The sequence below is a fragment of the Mytilus californianus genome, unplaced genomic scaffold (assembly GCF_021869535.1).
Source record: "Mytilus californianus isolate M0D057914Y unplaced genomic scaffold, xbMytCali1.0.p SCAF_3, whole genome shotgun sequence".
In the NCBI taxonomy this organism is placed as follows: Eukaryota; Metazoa; Mollusca; class Bivalvia; order Mytilida; family Mytilidae; genus Mytilus; species Mytilus californianus.
In genome coordinates this window covers 128,213,120-128,237,134 of record NW_026262679.1, presented here as the reverse complement: position 1 = coordinate 128,237,134, position 24,015 = coordinate 128,213,120, and the positions used below count along the sequence as shown (strand labels likewise).

General features: G+C 32.2%; 1 protein-coding gene across 5 annotated transcripts in view; it reads right to left on the bottom strand.

Annotated features, from left to right (window-relative positions):
• Positions 1 to 24,015, bottom strand: part of LOC127736170 (ras-specific guanine nucleotide-releasing factor 2-like) — a 144,637-nt gene that overhangs the window by 58,094 nt on the left and 62,528 nt on the right. For all 5 annotated transcript variants that reach the window (XM_052246726.1, XM_052246727.1, XM_052246729.1 and 2 more), the window contains 7 exons: positions 23,170 to 23,276; positions 21,141 to 21,288; positions 13,749 to 13,829; positions 12,372 to 12,625; positions 10,555 to 10,634; positions 6,169 to 6,362; positions 5,438 to 5,548 (listed from right to left, as the gene is read on the bottom strand). In XM_052246726.1, the coding sequence (XP_052102686.1) occupies positions 5,438 to 5,548; positions 6,169 to 6,362; positions 10,555 to 10,634; positions 12,372 to 12,625; positions 13,749 to 13,829; positions 21,141 to 21,288; positions 23,170 to 23,276 (975 nt within the window). The remainder of the gene's footprint in view (positions 1 to 5,437; positions 5,549 to 6,168; positions 6,363 to 10,554; positions 10,635 to 12,371; positions 12,626 to 13,748; positions 13,830 to 21,140; positions 21,289 to 23,169; positions 23,277 to 24,015) is intronic.

The window sequence follows — 24,015 nt, the reverse complement described above, 5'->3', positions numbered from 1 at the left end:
TACACAGAAACTAAATATGGGCAACAGGAACCCAACTAAAAGTGGAAATGAAATCAGATGCTCTGGAAGGGTAAGCAGTTCCTGCTTCACTAGCATCACTCATTGCAAGTAAAAATATAGCATTACCTAGCATTCATTAATGTTCCTATAGAGGAAAAGAGGAGAAGATTGTGGTTACGACAATTGCAACATATCTGTGGTCATCATTGACATAGATAATCCATATTGGTAAACCAAATCATGATGGCATATGTAGGGACAACTCTGACTTAAGCATTTGGAACCCTTGATAAAAAAAGCTTTCTTGTAAGCAGTAGTCCTCTATCAAGAAATAATGTCAGGAAATGCAAGCTCACAAATATTGTATCAACTGAAAGATATATACTCCATTTGCAAGTCCTGATGGAATGTTGCTACACAGGAATGGAAAGTTCCCAATGGGAAAATTGAAATCATCTCTTTTGTCACAAACTTTACAACTGACTCTCAATGTAAAAATAAGGAGATGTGGTATGATTGCCAATGAGACAACTATCCACCAAAGTTCAAATGAAGTGGATGTAAGCAATTATAGGCAACCGTACGGCCTTCAGTTGTAACACCACTAATTCGGGCCCGGCCAGAAAGCACATACCAGAAAGTAGTACATATTTAACACAAAATAGTTCCTACGCATGGGTGTAACTTTCAAAATATGTAGAATATTTAGATAATGTTGGTATCAAATGAAAGCTGAATGACTGGTGATCATTGTAGAACACTTTTTGACTTATAATTTTGAAAAATAAAAAAATTGCATGAAATTTAAAAAAGACGGTACATTTTGCCTGTTTGTCAGATCTGAAGTACCTGTTTTGGTATATCTGAAGTTCCAGGAACCAGTTCTTTCTTATATGCCATTAAAGGTATGTTGATTTTTTCAGTACATTAGGCACCATAAAGTGTTGCTTTGACATGCAATGATTGTCACTTTATTTGATCTTGAAACAAAAGAGCTGTGCCTGCTTGAAATTAGGGAATTTAACATAGAAAGCAATGGGGCCATGAATTAGTGGTGTACTTCCTTCAACAATGAGCAGTCATTTTCTAGATGTTAGTCAATATGAAGCAGATTTGACTGTACCTGTGGTATCCTTTATTTCAAGTTTATTAGGATATATGCAGTCAGCAAAGTCACCAATCTTTGAATCAATGAAAGGACTACATCTACATAGAGGAACATACCAGCTTCTTTTCTTGAGAAGCTCCTGTATAAAGTCTGTCTCATAAGAATAAAGGAACAAGTTGGTTGCTTGTTTTTGAATCCTTTTCATTTTATGTAACCTGGTATAATGAGCTATATCACTATGTGATGATATATTCAAATTAATATTGTTTAATGAAGTGTGACGGGATAGCTTCCCTTAGAACATTTTAGTAGATACTTAGGTCAGCCATAAGCGGTTGAGCTAAGGAAGTACTTCTTTAGCTCAGTTGGTTAACACGCTGCCTTGTAACACAGAGGTCCTGGGTTCGAGTCCCGGTGGAGACATGCGATTTTGCAAGTAGAATCATGCTCTCCGGTTATATTGGTGCCCAACAATAAAAACCCATGGTTAGAAGAAATACATAGCCAGGTTAAAACATAAATATTAAAAAGATGAAGATATCATCATTATAGAGTATAATGACTCTTGAGGTGGGGGAAGTGTGACGAGATTGCTTCCCTTAGAAATTTAGTAGATACTTAGTCAGCCGTAAGCGGTTGAGCTAAGGAAGTACTTCTTTAGCTCAGTCAGTTAACGCGCTGCGCTGCCTTGTAACACAGAGGTCCCGGGTTCGAGTCCCGGTGGAGACATGCGATTTTGCAAGTAGAATCATGCTCTCCGGTTACACTAACAAAGCAACAGTTGGTTCCCATAGGAATGCTGATTGTCTGTTAAAAACAGGTCCTTCAAATGTAACAAAATAATGTGTCACTAAAAAAATCCAGCATTCAGGTGATGTCACCTTAATTATGATAAACTTAACATTAATGATAATCAGGCAGAGTAAAAAAGGGTAATTTTTTAATCCCTGATAGACATCTATGTACTGGTAGAAATAACACACATGTTTTTCCTCATATATTTTTAGCTATAACTAATGACAAGATCTTTGTAGTTAAATATGCTATAACATTTAGTCTGAAAGGGGACCCTACAGCAAGTAGAGAGTTAGCATAGCCAATCTATGCTACCCCAACAGCACATTTATTGATGTTCTCCTACATATGCAATTATATAAGACAAAAAAATAAAGAAAAAGAAAAATAAGTCATAGTCATCTAGAACCAAAATTGGCATAAAAATTTTCTACAGATCCCTCATATTCAGAAAAACCTTTTGGAACATCCACCTTAAAAATTTTGCAGGGTTTACCTTAAACCTGGATTAGCTGAATAACTTTGATGAAAAATAAAAATAGTTCTAATACAAGAGATTTATTTAGAAACCTAGATTCTGGTGATATATTCAACTATATATAGCTGTCATGGGTTTACAAATGCTTCTTCTGGAAACAAAATACAGAAATCCCTTCTCCCACCCTTTTGAAGAAAAACTGTGCAGGGTTCCCCTGAACCTGGCCTACCTGCCAGGTCTGAGAGGCTCATTCCTAATATAAATGTAAAAATAAAAAGCCATTGTTTAAAGATTTTGTTCAGAAACCAAGGTATAACTATCTATTTTTGTGTCAACCATTGTCCATTTGATCTATTTATTGACTACGAAATCAACAGACTTTGCCTCTTTCCTCCTATCTTTCACTACTATAAGTATATTAAATCCAATCAGTGTACATCAAGCCATCACCCAGAAACAACAAATTGCACCTCATATTTCTATATTTTAGTCTACTTTCATCAGCTATGACCTTGACCGTTGACCTATAAATCAATATAGATTCCCTGCTTTCTATATCTTCTGTCTATAATAAGTTTCATTGTAAATATCAAAGAGTTTCAGAGCCACAAACTATACACTGTTGTTATTTATAACAAGATAAAAAGATCTTTTTGGCAAAATGTCTTCTTCAGTTTCTTTCTCTCTAAACTACATGGCAGATAAGTCACCTTTCACAGAGCATTTAGATGTTAAAATGGTTTTATAAACTACACAATATAAAGTATGTTTCCTTTCGAATTTCTACACAAAAATTGACTAATAAAAGCAAATATTGATAATTCCTTGTTTTGAAATTGGAAGACCCCAAAAATCACATGTATCAAAAATTGAAGTAGCAGGTACAACTTTGTATAGAAGAATGTGTGCAAGTTTGGATGAATTCTGTCTAGACAGCTTCAAAAACTTTTTAGAGGGACGACACAGACAACAATAATGACAAGTAAGGTAACAGAAGTGGTATGTTTGTACTGCTACAACAGAGAAGCAGCAAAAACCAACAGGGGTTTCATTTGTTTTTCATTGGTATCCTGGTTTTCTTAGTATCCCAAAAATTGGTATCCAAACTTAAATTAATGAATCAATAGTATATACATTTCAAGTATAGATTGTCTCTACCTTCTTAAATATTAAACATTGTAGATTTGTCTAGATTAATGCATCTATGTCTTGCCAACAGTAAAATTCTTTGCAGTCAGAAACATAATCATGATGACCGACTGAAAAATATATTGCTAATTCCTTTTTTGGAATGGGAAACCTCAAAAATCAAACAGACCAAACTTAAAATAGAAGATGAAAACTACAACTGCAGTAGAATGTGTTGATTATCTTTTCAATGGAGGAAATTTACAGTCAAAGGGAAATAACTCTACTGAAAAATAAGGATTCCATTGCTAAAAACAATGGTAAGGAGGAAACTTTCTTGGGTGATTTGAAATTGAAGTTTTAAATTCCAATTCTATAGAAAAAACATTGGATGAGTTTAGTGTGATATGTGGCAAGCATTTGATTAAGAAGGAAGTCTGGTGAGTTTTCAGTTCATATTCAGTATATATTTGTTACTGATGATGCCTGTTGGGAATTTCCATTTTATCATTGGTCAGAATATTCATTTAAAGATGTGGATATTTTCCACAACTGTTACAGGAATAATAAGTTTTCATCTAGAATTTTTCAAGCAATTTTCTTTGTTCAATTACCACAATTACTTACGAAATTGCTCAACCATTAACAAAATACCTAAACAATTGATTTAGACATTATAGAAATAAGTGCAGAAAACTGATATTTTTAACAAAGTTTCTATATCCTTAGGGTCCCACCTTTTGCAAAAAGTCCTTAACTGGAACGAAACTCAAATTTGATTGTAATTTGTAGTGATATGTCTATATACCAAATATCTAATCAGTTGAGTCAGCTGTAAAATAAAAAATGTAATACTACTTCCACAAAAATTCCACAATCAGAAGGAAACCACAAACATAAATCATCTTACTGACTGAAATAGGAACTATATGAGATAAAATAAAAGGAATAAAGAAGATGTCCCAAGGGTATACATTGATCACACAGCTACCCGACGACAAACAAAAACATAAGTTCTATATTTTTTCTGTTTTTTTCTCTTGTTTACAGACAATACTCATTTCATCAACTTCATTCAATTTTCAAAAGTAGAAATAGAGCAAGCTCATGCATTTATATATACATTACTTTTTTTTACTTTACTAGGTTATTAATTTGTTACAGTCAAACACTCATTTCATAAATAAAAGAGAAGCATACACTTGTACAGAGTATATAATACAGAAATCTAAATTTCTACATCAAGTACTTTTACTTCTTCTTTAGTCAATCAAATGCTTACTTTTGTTCAAAACATTTGCTTGGAGTGACTGTCAAAATGAATAGTTTTGTAGACTCATCTGTACAACACAAATACAAACCTCATTATATAGTTTCACACCTAGATTTTTTGGCATCAAAAAGATATGTGTATCAGGAAAATATTAACCAAATTTTCAATGCTGTAATTTTGTTAATAGAAGTCTTACCAAAACAAAACAAGAGCAGACAACTGTAAAATTTAAAGGACAGAAAGACAGACAATGGCTTAACTACATGCATATGCCAATTTTGTGGCAGGGGACTTGAAAATTTTATGTTCACTAAACAATAAATGAATACACATTTATACAAAAATAAGGAGATGTGGTATGATTGCCAAAAATACAACTATCTACCCAGTTGATCCACGCTACACTAGACTACACTACAATACATTAAACTACACTAGTTCCAAGTGTTTGAGAGTGTTACTCAACATTCACACTATGTTTGCTCTTCAGCATTATTAAATTAGTAATACTATGTCTTATAATTGTTACATAATAAATGGGCTGGTAAAAAAAAGTATACCAAATTATTTCCACTTGAAGATAAACTGTCTAATTTTGCAAACTTATTTGTGTTTATTGATTTGTATTGAGCAGCATTGTGTTTGATTAACCTACCCTTGATAATTCCTCCAGCTTTCCCTTGGCATACTCCAGACTCTGTCTCTCTACATGGTCATGTGGTGTATGAGCTAGTAGTTCATGGAGAGTTATAATATAGCGAGGTATCTGCAAAAACAATTAAACAAATGTTCTACATTTATGCTGATGTTGTGGCTAGTTAATTCTTATAATGTTTGATAAGTGCTAGCCCTTCTTCAGTATTTTTGCTGCAATCCTATTGTGCCAATTGCTAATTTTGAATTTATTTGATCCAAATTACCTGTATGAATATATATCAATTGGCCAATGTTTACTTGTTGCGTATATAAGTCCTTAATAAATCACGATACCTAAAGTAGATTTGGAATACTGAAAAAAGGGAAATTTTGCAAGGAGCCAATTATGCTAATTTCATGAATAAGATAAAAATCATGAAATATTCCCTTGCATTAATTTGATTCTTAAGGATGAAAATACCAATTTTGAAAATCATATTTAATTACGGAATATATCTCCAGCATGCAAAGCTCTGATTCCTTTTCCTGATTTGGCTATACTTAAGGAATCTTTTGGATTGATCAGCTCTTCCTTTTTTATATAAGTTTTGCTTTTTCAAGTACTTTGGCCTCAAGCATCACTGAAGAGACATTTATTGTTGAAATAGGCATCTGGAACAGTAAAATTGGTACTGCTAATATTATTTTCACTAGTAATTCCACATGATTCCTCTTAACTAGTTATAATACCTGATGCATAGGATATGTAAGAAAAACTTCCACCGATCGCCCTTCACACACTGGTTTTTCTTCATATCTTTTCAGCAGAGCATTAAATTCTGTTTTTTGTTTGTACTCGGCTAGCACCTGTAGACTGTAATGATGGTTACGCACATACTCCTGGTATATACACAGCATAGGAAGTAGCATGTCAAATAAATCTCCTGTAATAAGATAGAACAAAATACATCAGTATTCAAAATAACGAATGCAAATTCACAAATTATTACGAGGTTTTTATTAATGCATTAATGTGACAGGGTGAGTACCTCAATAATAAGAATTCCCATTCTGAAATCTGAAAAATAAATCTGTATGTAGCTTGTCAAAAATTCGCAATAATTAATTGTGCATTTTTCTTAATTCTTCAAAAATCGCAATAGTAAATGCACGAAATATTTCTGCATTTACAGTATTAATTCAGAAATATGATGGAAACTATAGAATCTAAGAATCAATTATTAAAAAATTAGTTCTCAAATGCCGCAATAATTTTTCTTGTTTGTATTCCATTGAACATAGAAATTGAAATATTTTCCTCTATCAATTCTTATATCATTTTTTCTCTAGATTCACTGTAATGTGAAAAAAGGTAACTGTTAAATGTTTTAAAAATAACCTTCAATTAAAAAAACAAAAAAATAAAGGATATGGTCTAAATATATATTTTAAAAACATATGTGGCACCAAAAATAAAGTCCTTTAAATTGTTTGCCTTGATGTGGAGTCTAGACAAATATGGAATGCATAAAAATGGTCAAAATGGTCAAAATTGTAATTTAAGTGATAATTAAAATAAATCATATCCATAGTAGCGTCCATGTTTAGTATTGTGTCACTCTTGAGATGTAAAGTTATAGTTGGAGCTATTACAAACATTAAGTCTTTTTTTCTTCAAGTTCAAAGCTAATGACTTCAAAGTCATAACTAAAGCATTTGGCAAATAATTATTTAATAGAAATAAGTCTTTAAAAATAGTACAAACAACTAATAATGCATCGAAAATATGAACACAAATTGATTTCATCATTTAATACTTAAACTCATTCTGTGATTACAAAATAACTTTTCAATCTTTCGTCAAAAACAGTAGACCATATACTTTCAAAACATAATATAGGGAAATATTACTTAAATTCTTCTGCACAGTGATAGTAAAAACAAATCTTCTGTGGGTCTACACAATAAATGACGAGGGGGACATTCCAAACAAATAAAATATAAACACGGATGGAAAGAGAATGACTATGAAATCATTTTCTTAATCCCATTTCATACATAGTACTATATTTCTCTCAGTCATGCAACACGATACTGAATCTATAATATACAGGCAAAAAATAATTCTGATAATTTTTTTTATTATTTTTTATTCAATGAATATATTTTTACTGAGAGCAAGTTTTTGGCAGAACTTTTTGACAATATAATATCACTGTTTTTACGCCCATTAATTGTCATATTATCTCTTCATCTTGACAAAGCCACATATGTAACACAGGTCAAAGATCATAGAGGGGAAAACATTCTTGTACAAATTTTTTGCAATTTTAGGGAGGAGACACATAACCTTAACATCCTCAACAAAACAACCCTGCCCCCATTCTGACAAATATTCAGCTACTGTGCCATTTTTAAAAGTATATAAACTTTTTGTGGCTATAGTGGCCTTCCATGATTCAAACAGTCTCATTTCAATGTTGTGTAAGAATTTGAAAAACACCATGATACCATAAAGAAATAATTTTTTCTAATGTTCTCAAAAGATTCCTTTGGAGAAAAGATCGCTGTATAAGCATGATACAACAGACAGGGCTCTCATGAGAAGCGGCATAGAAGAAGTAAACATAGCTTACAATAGAATAGGATGCTTGATATCCTGACAGCAAGATATAGATGGGTTGATGCAGTTTTGTTCAGCCAAAATCACATAATTTGACAATGTGATATCTATTAGGTGATATACCAAATACAAAATAGGAAATATATATCTAGTCTTTTAAATCCATTTTTCATTTCTATGTTCAAAATATTTATATTAATGTAGAATTATACAACAGGGATGTGATTCTAAATCTGCTGATTTATTCAACATACTTCCCCATGGACGTGTTTAAATACTGATTACAATTTCCCTAAGATAAGAAGATTTAAAAGACCTAAGATTGAAAATTCTAACTAAAGAACTAATTTTTAACTTAAAACAACTACAATATATAATCATTCAACTACACTTTTAAGTAGGTATCTATACAAAGAACATAAGTCTTGGACAAGAGCAGAATAAGTGGCATCCATCTCCAATATTTATTTCACAAAAACATAAGTTTGGAACAGGTATAGAAGAAGTGGTATCCATCTCCACAAAGGGCTACATTCCCAACACCAACTGCTGTGCTACCAATATATAGTTTGAACATATATTTTATATAAGGGTTTTGTTCAAATTCATTTCTTTAAAAGCAGTGAAATATGATCATTTCTTAACTTGTCAATTCTCAACAGCATTTACATTAACTCATTTAAAGCCTATCCCACCTGTATTTGGCATTTTAACAATCATTCACTTTTGACCCAAATAGCTCCAGTTGCTTTTTCAAAAATGCCCTACCTAAAATGATTGATTGATTGTTGGTGTTTAACTCCAGTTTCAGCACTATTGGTTATATTGTTGGGGTCAGTTTTTATTGTTGGAGGAAGCCGGAGTGCCTTGAAAAATCAACCGACCTTCGGCAGGAAAACTGACAATCTTATAAAAATAAGGAGATGAGGTATGATTGCCAATGAGACAACTATCCACCAAAGTTCAAATAAAGTGGATGTAAGCAATTACAGGCAACCGTACGGCTTTCAACAATGAGAAAAACCCATACCACAAAGTCGTCTATAAAAGGCCCTGACAAGAAAAATATGACACAATTCAATTGAGAAAACTAACGGCCTAATTTATAACAAAACAATTAACGTAAAACAAATGACAGATATGAACCAACAACAACCACTGAACTATAGCCTCCTGACTTTGGACAGGCACATAAAGACATGAACCAACAACAACCACTGAACTACAGCCTCCTGACTTAGGACAGGCACATAAAGACATGAACCAACAACAACCACTGAACTACAGCCTCCTGACTTTGGACAGGCACATAAAGACATGAACCAACAACAACCACTGAACTACAGCCTCCTGACTTTGGACAGGCACATAAAGACATGAACCAACAACAACCACTGAACTACAGGCTCCTGACTTGGGACAGGAACATAAAGAATGTGGTGGATTAAACATGTTTGTCAATTAAGATCTTTAAGGTCAAAATCAGGAAACTGAGAGAAATAAGCCAAAATCAGGTAGGGATGGGAGGAGTAATATGGTTGTCTCTTCAATGGTATAGACAGCAGATATTTACTTCTTTCCAAATGCAAAGATTAATCAGAAACACAAGGAGGTGTTGTACGACCAAGTACGTTCCCTTAAAAACTAATACAATATTTTGACAAAAAACCTGAAAAATCTGACATAAATTTTTCCCAAACAAGATAATATAACTTCAAACAACTTGGATGGGTTACTGTAACTACAATGAAATGTTTGAATGCCAAAGAAACATAGTTACATCAATGTTCACCTATCAAGGTGAAATTACAGTAAAACGTACTGTAAATTCAGAAAATACTGTGTGCATTTATTATTGCCATTTCAACATGACAGACTGAAATGTGAGAATAATTATTGTGATTACAGGAAAAGCTGCATACACAATAAACATGTCAGATTTCAGAATGCGAGTTCTTATTATTCTGATACTCACGAGTCGCATTTTTCACAGTAATAAAAACCTCACAATAAGTTCTGAATTTACAGCGAACTAGAATTGTCTATGTTTCAGCAGGGGATTTTTCAAATAGCACTAATGGTGGCCTAGGGATGATTGTGACTAAGTTTGGTTGAAATTAACGAACAAGTTTCTGAGGAAAAGATCTTTTTTAAACAAATAGAATCTTTGGACCAGGTGAGCTTTAAATGTTATTATAAATTATAGACTTTTTAAAAGTGAATAATATAATAGAGAAAGGAAACTGGGAATGTGTTAAAGAGACAACAATCTGACCAAAGAGCAGAAAACAGCTCAAACTCACCAATGGGTTTTCAACGCAGCAACAAATTCCCTCACCCGGAGGCATGCTTCAGCTGGCCCCTAAACAATAATGTATACTAGTTCAGCGAAAAAAGTTTGTTCAAATTTCAAATGTGGTTTCAAAAACAAGCCTCATATGTATATCTGTCCAAACCATATACCTGAGCTGCACAGTTGACTGATAATAGATACTTACCGGCACTAAACTTACCTAGAACCAGAGTGGGCCAATTTTCTAACCGAGCACACAGGCCCTTCAGGAATATCTGATGTAAAAACAATAATGTTTCACTGTGGAATAGAAAATAATATGTTAGAAAAAAGATTCTTCAAGAATAAAAAGTAATTGCACAATGAAAAAAATATCTTTATTATAATAAAGTGAATTTATAGTGTTATACAGAAATAAAACGTGTCAAAATAATAATTTGTAGAAATATACAAAGAAATAGCCTGGTCAATTATTTTTAAACAGTGGACAAGAGCACATGATACACTCATATTGAGCATTTTTTAATTTTTGCAAGAATAAGATGAAATATTTAGAAGTATATAATTTGAAGTTAGTAAACTGGCTCGGTAGAAAACAAGCATGAGTATATCCTAGACATATAAATATTGTGTCAAATATGTCTCTTAAAAGTCCTATAACTCTGGAATGACAAATCAGGTAACTATTGAAATCAAAACGGAGTTTTCATTTAGTAATCTAGACAATAGTAAAACAATTGTAGTAAATTGATCAAAGCATACTACAGCTTGTGTAAAAATTTGCTGTTTAGTAATTTGACGGTCCTATTACCAAAATTAAGCATTATCTTACTATCATCAATTCCAATAATTATGTAAAGTGTCTATTAAATCTTTCCAACCACACTCAAACTATAGTAAAACATGAGAAAATTTCAACTTAAATTTGACAATTATAGTCCTGTAATTCTGAGACAACAAACCAAAAATATTTTCAATTACAAAATATAGTAATATTAATCCAAAAAATCATGTAAAGTTTTGCTTTCAGAAAATAAAAATAAAAATTGGGGTCATGATACTCGTTTTCTTGCTTCAAAACAAAGCAGGTAAATTCATAACACATTCCTTTATAAAAGTTACTTTATCTGAGTTATCTCCCCTTATATGGCAAAGTTGAAAAAAATGAATGAAACAAAAGATATTGTGTATTTGTATAAAACAGTTGTAAAAATATGATAAAACACATCATTTTCTTCATTAAGATGAAAAGTCTAACAAATGAATAAAATTCTTCTCACAAAATTTAAACATTTCATTAAAGATCTAGACTAATTGTTTTGTGCTATTTTACAATCCAAGATAGTGGAAGACACCCAATTTACCTATTAAAAAAGGCATACTGGTGGGTGTGGATGGGGTCTACAGAAAAGAAAAAAAAAATGGAAAAAAAAAGCCCCAAAAAATAACGATTAGAGGATAATGGGTTGCTAAAATATAAAGAATAGAAAAGATAAAAATAGAAAAAAATGGCATAAAAAATTAAAGGATACAGAAATGATGTACCCCTCTCCATTTTTTCTACTTATCAGAACTATAATCTGATATGTCTTATTATAACTTTTATTTGCTGTAAAGTTGATTTTTTTTAGTAATGAAATTGAGACATTATGAATGGTTTCTAGGCATCACAGGCTGTAAAAAGTAAAAAAAGGTTCAAAATATTCAAAAAACTTTGTTGTAATTATGTATTCTAGTATTATACTTCCAGTGTGAAACAACATTTCTCCTCTCAAAATATTTAATTTCAAATTTTAATCTCAGCTTGTGGAGCATTTTAAATATTTAAAATTTGAATTAATACCGCATAATACAAGATACTGTGGGGTAAGTATTAATCGATTAATAATGAGAGACATAATCTACAACACTGTCTTTACCTGTTTAATAATGAGAGACATAATCTACAGCACTGTTGTTACCTGTTTAATAATGAGTGACATAATCTACAACATGTTATCTGTTTAATAATTGGAGACATAATCTACAACACGTTACCTGTTTAAAAATATGGAATTGACATCCTCATGAGATATAGGTGGTTTTTTAGATGATGCTGCCATTCTAAGAGGTCGTAAAAAACAAGTAACAAGGGTAGATAACTGTCTGTTGTATTCTTCTTCACATTCCACCATATTAAAAACAATACTATTCCTTTTGCGCATACTCTCTGCATGAGGAGAGCGTATGTATAATTCTACGATCTGTTTCCATCTTCTTCTACATAGCCAACCTCGGAAAAAACTCTGAACCTATAAAAATATACACTGTTTATTAAACATTATTATTACATTGGTAGCAATGAATTACATTGATTTCCCAGTCAAATAAAAACCGATAATTTCACATGTGAAATAAACGTGGTTATTTCACTCTCTGACGTCATACAACAATAGGCGTTGTCAAGACGTCGATAACGTCGGATCAAAACAAATTGTGAATGCGTAGAAAAAAGATATAGTTCCTTACATTTTCTACATTAATTTCATTAAAAAAAGCCATTTGCCAATGTAATAAAAAGAATAACTAATCAAAGAATTCAAATATCGAAAAATATTCAACTTGTGTCCGAACAACACTGATAATTAACTCATGCGCTACGCGCATTCGTGAATTAATGTGTTGTTTGGTCACTCGTTGAATATTTTTCTCTATTTGAATTCTTCGATTAGTTATTCTATAAGTATTTTATCTTCAAAGGATTGCCAAGGTTAAAGTGCAACTGGTTTCATTAGTTTTAAAAAGTTGACAAGAATTGTGACTTTATGCCAAAAGTTTCTCTAACTAACACTTAGGATAGTCTCCCCTAGTTTACAGAGTTTTTTTTGGCTGTTCTTTGTAACTCTTTCTCACTTTTGTTCTACAAAGTCTGAATTTATATTAATGAACTCATCCAATAACATTAATTTTTCAAAATCTGTAATTGTATGCAGTAAATTATCACATCTGTTTAAAACAAATTCTTGATTTAATTATTATCTATATTCTCAAATGAAAAATATATCACTATTTGAAATCTGGAGTTGTCTCCCTTTTGCCAGAATAACGTAGCTGACATAATCTACTTTATACATCCGTTAGTACAGTAGTGTCAATGCCTGTGTGGTTTATTTAAGAAATGAATTGTTCTTTTTGTAATTTCATCGGGTTGTAAAAGTGTTGACTGAAGCACATTTTGTATGACTTGCGGAAGCGCTTCATTCTAAAAATGTGTGCACGATCAACGCTTTTACAACCCTATCAAATTACTAAAAGAAGCATTCATTTCTTATAATCAAATTTTTATGCTAAGACCATGAAAAAAAAGTTTTATCAACTTTTTCTTTTATTTACCTGTGCACTTTTTTGAGATACTAAGATCTAGTTTATACATACCTTCTTAATTTTCTTTAACTCATCTGTTTCTTCGTCCACTGAATGATTTGATACTATTCTTTCTTTCTTAAATTTCTGCAACTACACAATTACAAGTAATTATCTTAAATTATTTGTGGATTATATACAAAATAACTGACCAGACAAATTTATACAATATACATGAAATACAGTGCTTGACTTCAGCAAAAAAAACTAGAGTTGATTTTGTAGTGCGATCATTTAGTCTGTTTGGTTTCTATCTATCTTCTTTAGTTTTAGCTCAAAACACAAAATGTGAAGAAAAAAAAATCCTCATTTAAGGGCAATAACTCCTATAAAGAGTGACAGTCTACTTACTATATCAGCAAAATTTGACTTGTTAGTAGATCTTGCCTTGCTGATCATGTTTGTGATTTAAAGTGTCTATTTATCTATTATAATTTTTATCATATAAGGCAAAACGCAAAAAAAATGGTAAAAATCGTCATTAAAGGGCAATAACTCCTATATGGAGTCATCAGACAATTTCCTCCATATTGTCTTAATTGTAAATCTTGTCTTGCTGGTCATTTTTGCTTATTTAAGTTTCTATCTCTCTATTATAATTTTTAAGATATAAGGCAAAAAGGCAAAAAATTGGTAAAGATCGTCATCAAAGGGCAATAACTCTAATAAGGATTCGACTGACAATTTTGACAAGGAGGGACTAGATACAACATCTATTGCAGAAAATGGTTCTTTCAAAGTTTCTGTAGAATTAATTAACAACTTCCATGGACTCAGGAAGATTTTATATTGTATAGACAACTGCTGTCTACTGTTGAATACTGTATGTCGCCCTTTATAAGTCTTACAGGTATTTTTGTCATTGCTAGCTGATTGACAAACACCCAGCATCTCCTTATATTCATAATCTTAAATATCTAGAAGTAAGTGTTTACGTAATGTTGTGACTTTGCCAATACAAGTTTACACAAGTCAACAGCAAAGTTAATGTATGTATCAATAAACAGTAAAGAGAAGAAAATCTATATATTGTGAATTATTTTCTCTGATTTAGTCATAATTACTCCAAATCATAAATCTAATCTATATGAAGTGTTATATGTCAACAATATTGGCTTTAATACTTGACGTCACGTGGATAAGGTTTCAATAACACATTATAAATAGGTGCTGTTTTCATCAAGTTTCATAAATTGCTTCCAGCCAATCTATTTAAAACAAAATGAAAACATCTAGTAACACAAATAGCCTTAAAGTTCAACTATTATTCCTAGATAATGCAAACATTTTGTCAACAACAAATAAAATGCTCCGCAGGGCGCAGCTTGATACGACCACAGAGGTCGAACCCTGAACAGTTGGGGCAAGTATGGACACAACATTCAAGCTTGATACAGCTCTGAATTTGGATTGTGATTAAATATTTGACACAGCATAGGTTTCTGACACAGAATGAATGTGGTCTAAGAACTTAAAAATTTTAAATTGGACATTCACCTATTATGGTCCAATATCCAAAATCTAAATACATGGTTAGAATCAGCATATCAAAGAACCCCATATATTCAATTTTTGTTGAAATCAAACAAAGTTTAATTTTGGACCCCGATTTGGACCAACTTGAAAACTGGGCCCATAATCAAAAATCTAAATACATGTTTAGATTCAGCATATCAAAGAACCCTTAGAATTCAATTTTTGTTAAAATCAAACTAAGTTTAATTTTGGACCCTTTGGACCTTAATGTAGACCAATTTGAAAACGGAACCAAAAATTAAGAATCTAAATACACGGTTAGATTCGGCATATCAAAGAACCCCAGTAATTCAATTTTTGATGAAATCAAACAAAGTTTAATTTTGGACCCTTTGGACCTCAATGTGGACCAATTTAAAAACGGGGCCCAAAATCCAAAAACTTAATACACGGTTAGATTCAGCATATTAAAGAACCCCAAGAACTCAAGAATAAAACCCCATTGAAATTGGTCAAGAAATAAGCAATTTATACGAAGTATCTTCTTTTGCACAATACTGTGCAATTGAATATTTCTTGCTATTGCGCAATACTGTACAATTGACAATTTCTTGCTATTGCGCAATATTGTGCTATTGGATATTTCTTGCTATTGTGCAATACTGTGCAATTGAAGATTTCTTGCTATTGTGCAATACTGTGCAATTGAAGATTTCTTGCTATTGTGCAATACTGTGCAATTGAAAATTTCTTGCTATTGCACAATACTTATTATATAATAATTTACACATCCTGTTTGGTGTGTATCTCCTACCATATCATTATTATTTGCTTTTAAATATAAATCAGAAATAACCAACTTAAAATGGAAAATTTTAAAAGAAAAAAAAAGGAAAAAAAAAAAAATACCCCCCCCTAAATTTTTTGAACCCCCTTATGATTCATCACCCCCAAACTCAATCCCAGCCTTCCCTTTGTGGTATGGTACCTTGCAGTACAATTTCAGAGAGATCCATACACTTGAACACAAGTTTACTATTGTCTGGAAACTAGAAAAATGTGTTTTTTGGCCCCTTTTTGGCCCCCAATTCCTAAACGTTTTGGGCAATTACCCCCAAACTTAAACCCAGCTTTCCCTTTGTGATATGGAACCTTGCAGTACAATTTTAGAAAGATCCATACACTTACACACAAGTTTATTGTCCTGAAACTAGAAAATTCTTGTTTTTTGCCCCTAATTCCTAAAGTATTGAGGCAATTACCCCCATCATCAATCCCAGCCTTCCCTTTGTGGTATGGTACCTTGCAGTACAATTTCAGAGAGATCCATACACTTGAACACAAGTTATTGTCTGGAAACTAGAAAAATGCTTATTTTTGGCCCCTTTTTGGCCCCCAATTCCTAAACGTTTCGGGCAATTACCCCCAAACTCAATTCCAGCTTTCCCTTTGTGATATGGAACCTTGTAGTACAATTTCAGAAATATCAAAACACTTACACACAAGTTATTGTTATGAAACCAGAAAAATGCTTGTTTTTTGCCCCTTTTTTGGCCCCTAATTCCTAAAATTTTGAGGCAATTACCCCCAAAATCAATTCTAGCCTTCCCTTTGTGATATGGAACCTTGTGGTACAATGTCAGAGAGATCCATACACTTACACACAAGTTATTATCTGGAAGTTACAAAAATGCTTATTTTTGTCCCCTAATTCCTTAACTGTTGGTACCATAACCCCCAAAATCAATCCCAACCTTCCTTTTGTGGTATTGAACCTTATGGTAAAATTTCATAGAGATCCATTCACTTAAACTAAAGTTATAGAGCAAAAACTAATGTGTCTTCGGACGACGACGACGACAACGACGACGACGACAACACCAACGTCATACCAATATACGACCGCAAAAGCGGTCGTATAAAAATAGCAAATCTGCAGGCATTACAAAACAAAAAACCTAGACAAGTACAATTTTCATGAAAGTCCAACATTTGCCTTAATTCTTGAATAGTTGGTTGAGGATTCTATATACTGGTATTAAAAATAGTTGTCTAACTACTCATGATAAGTAAGTTAGAAACTTCAGCAGTCACTGAACCATAAGAATGGGGTCAAAGACAATGGACAAAGCCAGATGGAAACTTCAGAACAAAAGGCATCTGTATACTGGAATAGAAGTATTCAGGTCTTCTATCATTTAAACTATTAAGCTTTTTGCAAACAGTTTATATTGTCACTACCACCGGATTTGCATCCCTTTGTCTCATATTCTGCAACAATCATTAAAGATGAGACAATAATCAGATAAGAATCTGCAGACATAATGAAATATAGTCAAGATGACTACTGTAATAGAATTCACAAGGACAGAATGATGGACATGGGTAATAATATACACTTAGTGGCAGGCAATAATAAATTTTGGGCTGACCAGGAGCTCTTACCAAATGCTGCATGACAAGTCCTTAGAAACAACATTGGGAATAAACCACTCGAACCTGCTTAAAAGCATAAATAGCTTATAAAACTATAGGCAATGAAAAAACATTGTCATGTGATGGCAATTAGAAACATCAATGTCATGTGTTGGCAATGACAAACATCAATAATATGTGATGGATATGACAAACATCTATGTCATGTGATGGCAATGACAAACTTCAATGGCATGTGATGGCAATGACAAACATCAATGTCATGTGATGACATTGCCAAACATCAATGTCATACATATAATGGCAATGATAAACGTATATGTCATGTAATGGCAATAACAAACATCAATGTCATGTAATGGCAATGACACACATCAATGTCATGTGATGGCAATAACAAACATCAATGTCATTTAATGGCAATAACACACATCAATGTCATGTAATGGCAATGACAAACATCAATGTCATGTGATGGCAATATCAAACATCAATGTCATTTAATGGTAATAACACACATCAATGTCATGAAATGGCAATGACACACATCAATGTCATGTGATGGCAATAACAAACATCAATGTCATTTAATGACAATAACACACATCAATGGCATGTAGTGGCAATGACAAACATCAATGTCATGTAATGGCAATGACAATCATCAATGTCATGTAATGGCAATGACAAACTTCAATGTCATGTAATGGCAATGACAAACATCAATGTCATGTAATGGCAATGACACACATCAATGTCATGTGATGGCAATACCAAACATCAATGTCATTTGATGGAAATAACAAACATCAATGTCATGTGATCACAAAAGCTCATCAAGACTTTTGGAACAGGAAGAATCAGGCTTTTGCAGAAATAACATGCCAAGAATCTACTCTAAAAATATAGCTCTGCCTATTAAATATTCGATAGCTGCTTCCTAAGAAGCATATCAATAGATTTTACCAGTTTTAGTATATGCCAAGAATGCCTGTGCTGTGATTCCCATAGCATATATCATTCTCACAACAAAGGTATTAAGCTGTGATAGGTATTAACTTCAGTTAATTATTTCTATAAAGTTATGATTTTGACATTATTAAGTTGTCTTTTTGGAAGGAAAGAGCACATGTTAAGTTGTACTAAATAAATGATCAAGCAGTAATGATTTACTATATAAATGATCATGCAGTAATATGATAAGTACAATTTTCCTTGTTTCTGGACAAGATAATCTTCTGTGGTTTATCATAACATCAATATCAATGTGACACTGAAACATTATATGTACTTTGGCATTTCATTACATTATAGTAATATGATATTGTCTCAAAATCGGTTAAAGGATAGTTTATCATCAACTCCTCATTTCTGGATGATAAAAATAAATCAATATAGGAAATAAATCTTTTAATCAAAATTGAATCCTTAACATGCTGAGAGCAATACTCTTTCTGTTAGACAAAACAGTTACTTTGATATCAGATGTGTTTTATTAGGAAATGATTTCAGAATGGAATTAGGAATTACCAATACAGTGAGATCTAGGGGTAACCACCAACGAGACAGCAACCTAACAACACAAAGCCAAGATGACATCTAACATACTGTCTATAACAATCAAAACATGTCTATAAAATATGTTCAGCTTTAAATGGTCCATAAAGGTTGTGAATAAATTTAAATGATACAATGATTATGTCCATATTTCTGCATCATTTTAGACAGCTGCTTTTCTGAGATATTTTCGTCTTAATTCATGTTTTGGTGTTAACTGAAGTTATGGGGTTATCTAAGTTTAGGTTTTAACCTAAATGTGGCAAACAGTTTAAGTTGTTTTGAACAAACAGTTTGAAAAAAAAGGTTTCATTTGCTTCATTTCAAATACTTCTATGTGCAAAGTTAGTTTTTTATCATCAGAAAAAGAATATATTGATGTGCACCAGAACCAGAACACATGTCTATAAGTTTTCCACATATTACATCATTATACCTTTCAGTCAATTATTAGACTTACAAACTGCAAATTGCTAAAACAGTCACACCAAGAAGGTTAAAGAAAATTGTAAGATTTTAGGTTAAATGGGCGCTTAACTCAAATGTATTTTAAAATTTATCAAATTTGCAAAGTTAAATATCAAATCTATTTACAATGTCAATATAACAATGGCACTTTAGTTAAGATAATTCATTTTCATGGGTTAAACAACCATTATTTACATTCTCAATTTTATTAAATTACAATCAATTTCAGGAAAATTATACAAGTACACAAAACTCTAACTGCTAATCTGAAACATGCTAAGATGTACTATCATAGAGTGCAATACTCATATATAAAATATTCACAGTGTCTTTAGTGCTCCATGTTATTATAATTTAGCCATAATGCTTCGTAAATACCTATTCCTAATTTCTGGCCAATTTTCCTAATGATTTCAAAGTGTGTCATTTTCTGTAGGTCTTTGTGGAGAAGTTTTTAACAATGGGATAAATAAGGTTATCAAACCTTATTTTTGTATCTTTAATGAAGTTATGGTTGGCAAGGGAGATTAGCTGTTAAATGATGAATGACAACTAATTAGTTCCAATCCATTGCATTCTTGGAAATTAAAGATCATATCCAGCATTCTTTGGAATTAAAGAGCATGTCCAGCATTCTTTGGAATTAAAGATCATGTCCAGCATTCTTTGGAATTAAAGATCATGTCCAGCATTCTTTGGAATTAAAGATCATGTCCAGCATTCTTTGGAATTAAAGATCATGTCCAGCATTCTTTGGAATTAAAGATCACGTCAAGCATTCTTTGGAATTAAAGATTATGTCCAGCATTCTAGGAAATCAAAGATCATGTCCAGCATTCTTTGGAATTAAAGATCATGTCAAGCATTCTTTAAAAAGTAAAGACTCCTTGGTTCACTCAGTTTATAGGGTCATGAACTTAAGTCTCAAGTGGCAGTCATAACAATAATTGCATCCAAATATGGTTTAAAATGATCAAGTTGTTTAAGGGAAATGAAAAAAAATGATGACAGATGAAAGAAGTGACTCCTATTAGCAAATCATACAACATTCACTACACTGCTTAAAGTACAAAGTCATTATGGGACATATAAATACTTTATATATTCTTTTTTCCGAGTTAACTGATTTTTGCAAATTTGGCAATGCAGATTAATTTGAGTGTATTTAATTTCGCAGTATTATGGAAAATATCAAAACATAAATTATGGACTTAAAATGTAGTTCGTTAATTATGCCTTTTTTTGCTTAACAATTTAAAACAAAATATACAAAGATTATTCGATAATCAAAACAGTCCTATGTCTCTTAATTCAATGGTATTAATAGGCATGTAATCAGCATTTGTATTCAAATGTATTTATTTTTGCGAAATTTATGAAATTAAATATACCACCAAAAAAAGTCCATATATACAGTAATCCCACGAGTGACAACCAATGTAACAATGGGATACAGCTGTCACTAACCTCTGTTCTAATTTTTTTAACCTCCTGACCAAGTTCTTCAGTCTGTTGAACATACTGCCATTTTGACTGTCTTTCACTGTCGAGGATCTGAAGGAGATGGAGATGTTTTTGCTCCAACTCTTCTTTTTGTTCCAATACTTTACTATATCTGAAAATATAATTCCACATTAACTTTTTTGAAAGTTGGGATTGAGGTTCTAAAATTTAGGAAATAATCATAAATTAATTCGGAATGTATCTACATCATGCATGCATCTTAATTCTGTCAAGGTTTGGTTGGAATTTTGGTCCTATTTGGTTTTAATACCCTCAATGTTTGTATAAGGTTTTGGATTTGCAAATATTTTGGCCTATAGCCATTCTTTACTGTTTTACTTGCATCCTGTTTTTGTTTCTTTTATATTTCTGTCATGAAAGTTATAATGGACATTAGATGACTATAAGACATGAAAGTTATAATGGACATTGGGTGACTTATAAGACATGAAATGACATATAACTTACTAGTTATAGTCTATAACTTGTTGGTAATACCTCACTCATGTCTCAGTCTCCAATGCAAGTCAGTAGCACTGTTGAGATTAGGAAAAGAATTCCACTCAAACAGCTGTTATGTGTCCTCTTAAAATATAAGTGAGGTGTGATCCAGTTATTGCTTAAGAACAATGTGAAAATTGTTCCTTTGCTATTGTTTAGTGCATGCAGGGATATTGTGCCATGAATTAATGGGAAGTCTCGTCTCAGTTAAACATGATGTCTACTGTGCCACAAAGATGAAGCACAAACCAATTAAACTCCAATAATGAGTTGTTTTAAGTACACAAAGTGCACCTAATACATTGTTTTGTAGTATCTACCATGTGTTACATATAAATAACACAAACAGCACACATCATAACAGTTTTGTAAGGTCAAAGATTGAAATAATCATACAAGTCCTGTTGTCAATGAATAATATTCATCTTCACAACATTTATAAGATAATTAGCTATCAAGACAAGAAAACCATTAGGTTTGAGCAAATTTTACAAAAACAAGAGGCTCTCAAGAGGCTGAATCGCTCACCTGTAATTTTTTGCTTAAATCTTTCATCAATGATTATTTTTGCTTTTCAATATATATTAATGAGTTGCTTAAAAATGTCATTTAAATGTTCTTTGTATCTGTCATATTTTCTTCAAAAGCAAAAAAATGCCTTTTACCCCATGTTCCATATTAGCAAAGTTAGAAAACATGATAAACAAATTGTGTAAAATTGTCCTTAAAGGGCAATAACTCCTTTAAGGGGTCAATTGAAATTTTGGTCATATAAAAATTATTTGTAGATCTTACTTTACTGAACATTATTGATGTTTACAGTTTATCTTTATCTATAATAATATTCAAGATAATAACCAAAAACTGCAAAATTTCCTTAAAATTACCAATTTAGTTGCAGCAACCCAACAATGGGTTGTTAGATTCATCTGAATATTTCAGGGCTGATAGAACTTGACCTAATGAACATTTATACCCCAGTCAGATTTGCTCTAAATGCTTTAGTTTTTGAGGTATAAGCCAAAAACTGCATTTTACCCCTATATTCTATTTTTAGCCATGGTGGCCATGTTTTTTAACGAAACAGAAAATAAAACAAAAACTTTATTCTAGATACCCTAAGGATCATTTAGCTTAAGTTTGGTTGGAATTGGTTCAGTAGTTTCAGAGGAGAAGATGTTTGAAATAGTTTACACCGGACGGCAAGCGACGGACGACGACAGATGCCAAGTGATGGCAAAAGCTCACATTTCTTTTGGAAAGGTGAGCTAAAAACAGACATGTTTAGTGTCCCAGAGTTTTTTGGCTCAAGAAGGATACACAAACAAAAAGACCTGATTAAAATAATCGTTTTGTGCGAAAAATTTATCCTTTTTTTCCAGATCTGTGATTCTACAAATCCAAGAATTCATCCAGTTTGCAAAAATTTGTGTCTTTGCTGTCTTGCATAATATCCAACAGATGAAGTCTGTGGGATGTGTTTAGTACTCACGGCGCTCTTTTAACATTGTCAATCCATGCATTGCACTCAGCTTCTGTATCTGTCCGTAGATCATAATGTCTCTGGCCTTCATTCTTATAGGTTATTGTAAAACAATACTGAAATAGAATTAAAAATATTTCAACTGACCATTCACTAAACACTTTGAATTGAAGAACATTTTGCTTTAAATATACATTTTAATAAGGCTTCTCCTCTAATTCAAACATCAAGTATGTAAACAAATCTGTCATTTCATCTACCAAACATGGATTAAACGTCTTCCAAATATGGACTAAACATATACCAATGGATGTAAGGCCATCAACAATCAACATGATGGGTCGTCCCCCCCCACCTCAAATGTTCTAAATTTTGTTCTAACAACTTACAATAAGCTGAAAGATTATTTATATAAGACAAGAAATTAGTTAATATGCATAAAGAGCCATTCACTTCAAATGGCTTTTGACAACAGCACTGGCTTACAAGACCCTTTGTTACAATTACAAAGCCCTACCCGTCTCATCTATACAAACGTTATACATATCAGGTTAATATATTCAGACTACTGGTACGTTTTTGCAGATTAAATTTAATTTGAAAGTTGTTATCCATGAAATAAAAGTAAACTAAATTTACTCAAATTGTGTGCAGGGATTGCTTCCCTTGATTAGTAGATGCTTAGACAGCTGTAATCAATTGAGATAGGGAAGTACTTGGTGAGAGCACTGACCATGAACACAGAGATACTGGGTTTGAGTCCCAGAGGAGACAATGTGATTTTTAAGTGAGAATCATGTTCACCCAACTAAAACTGTGGTTAGAGGGGATATCTCGTTAGGGTTTTTATTGTGA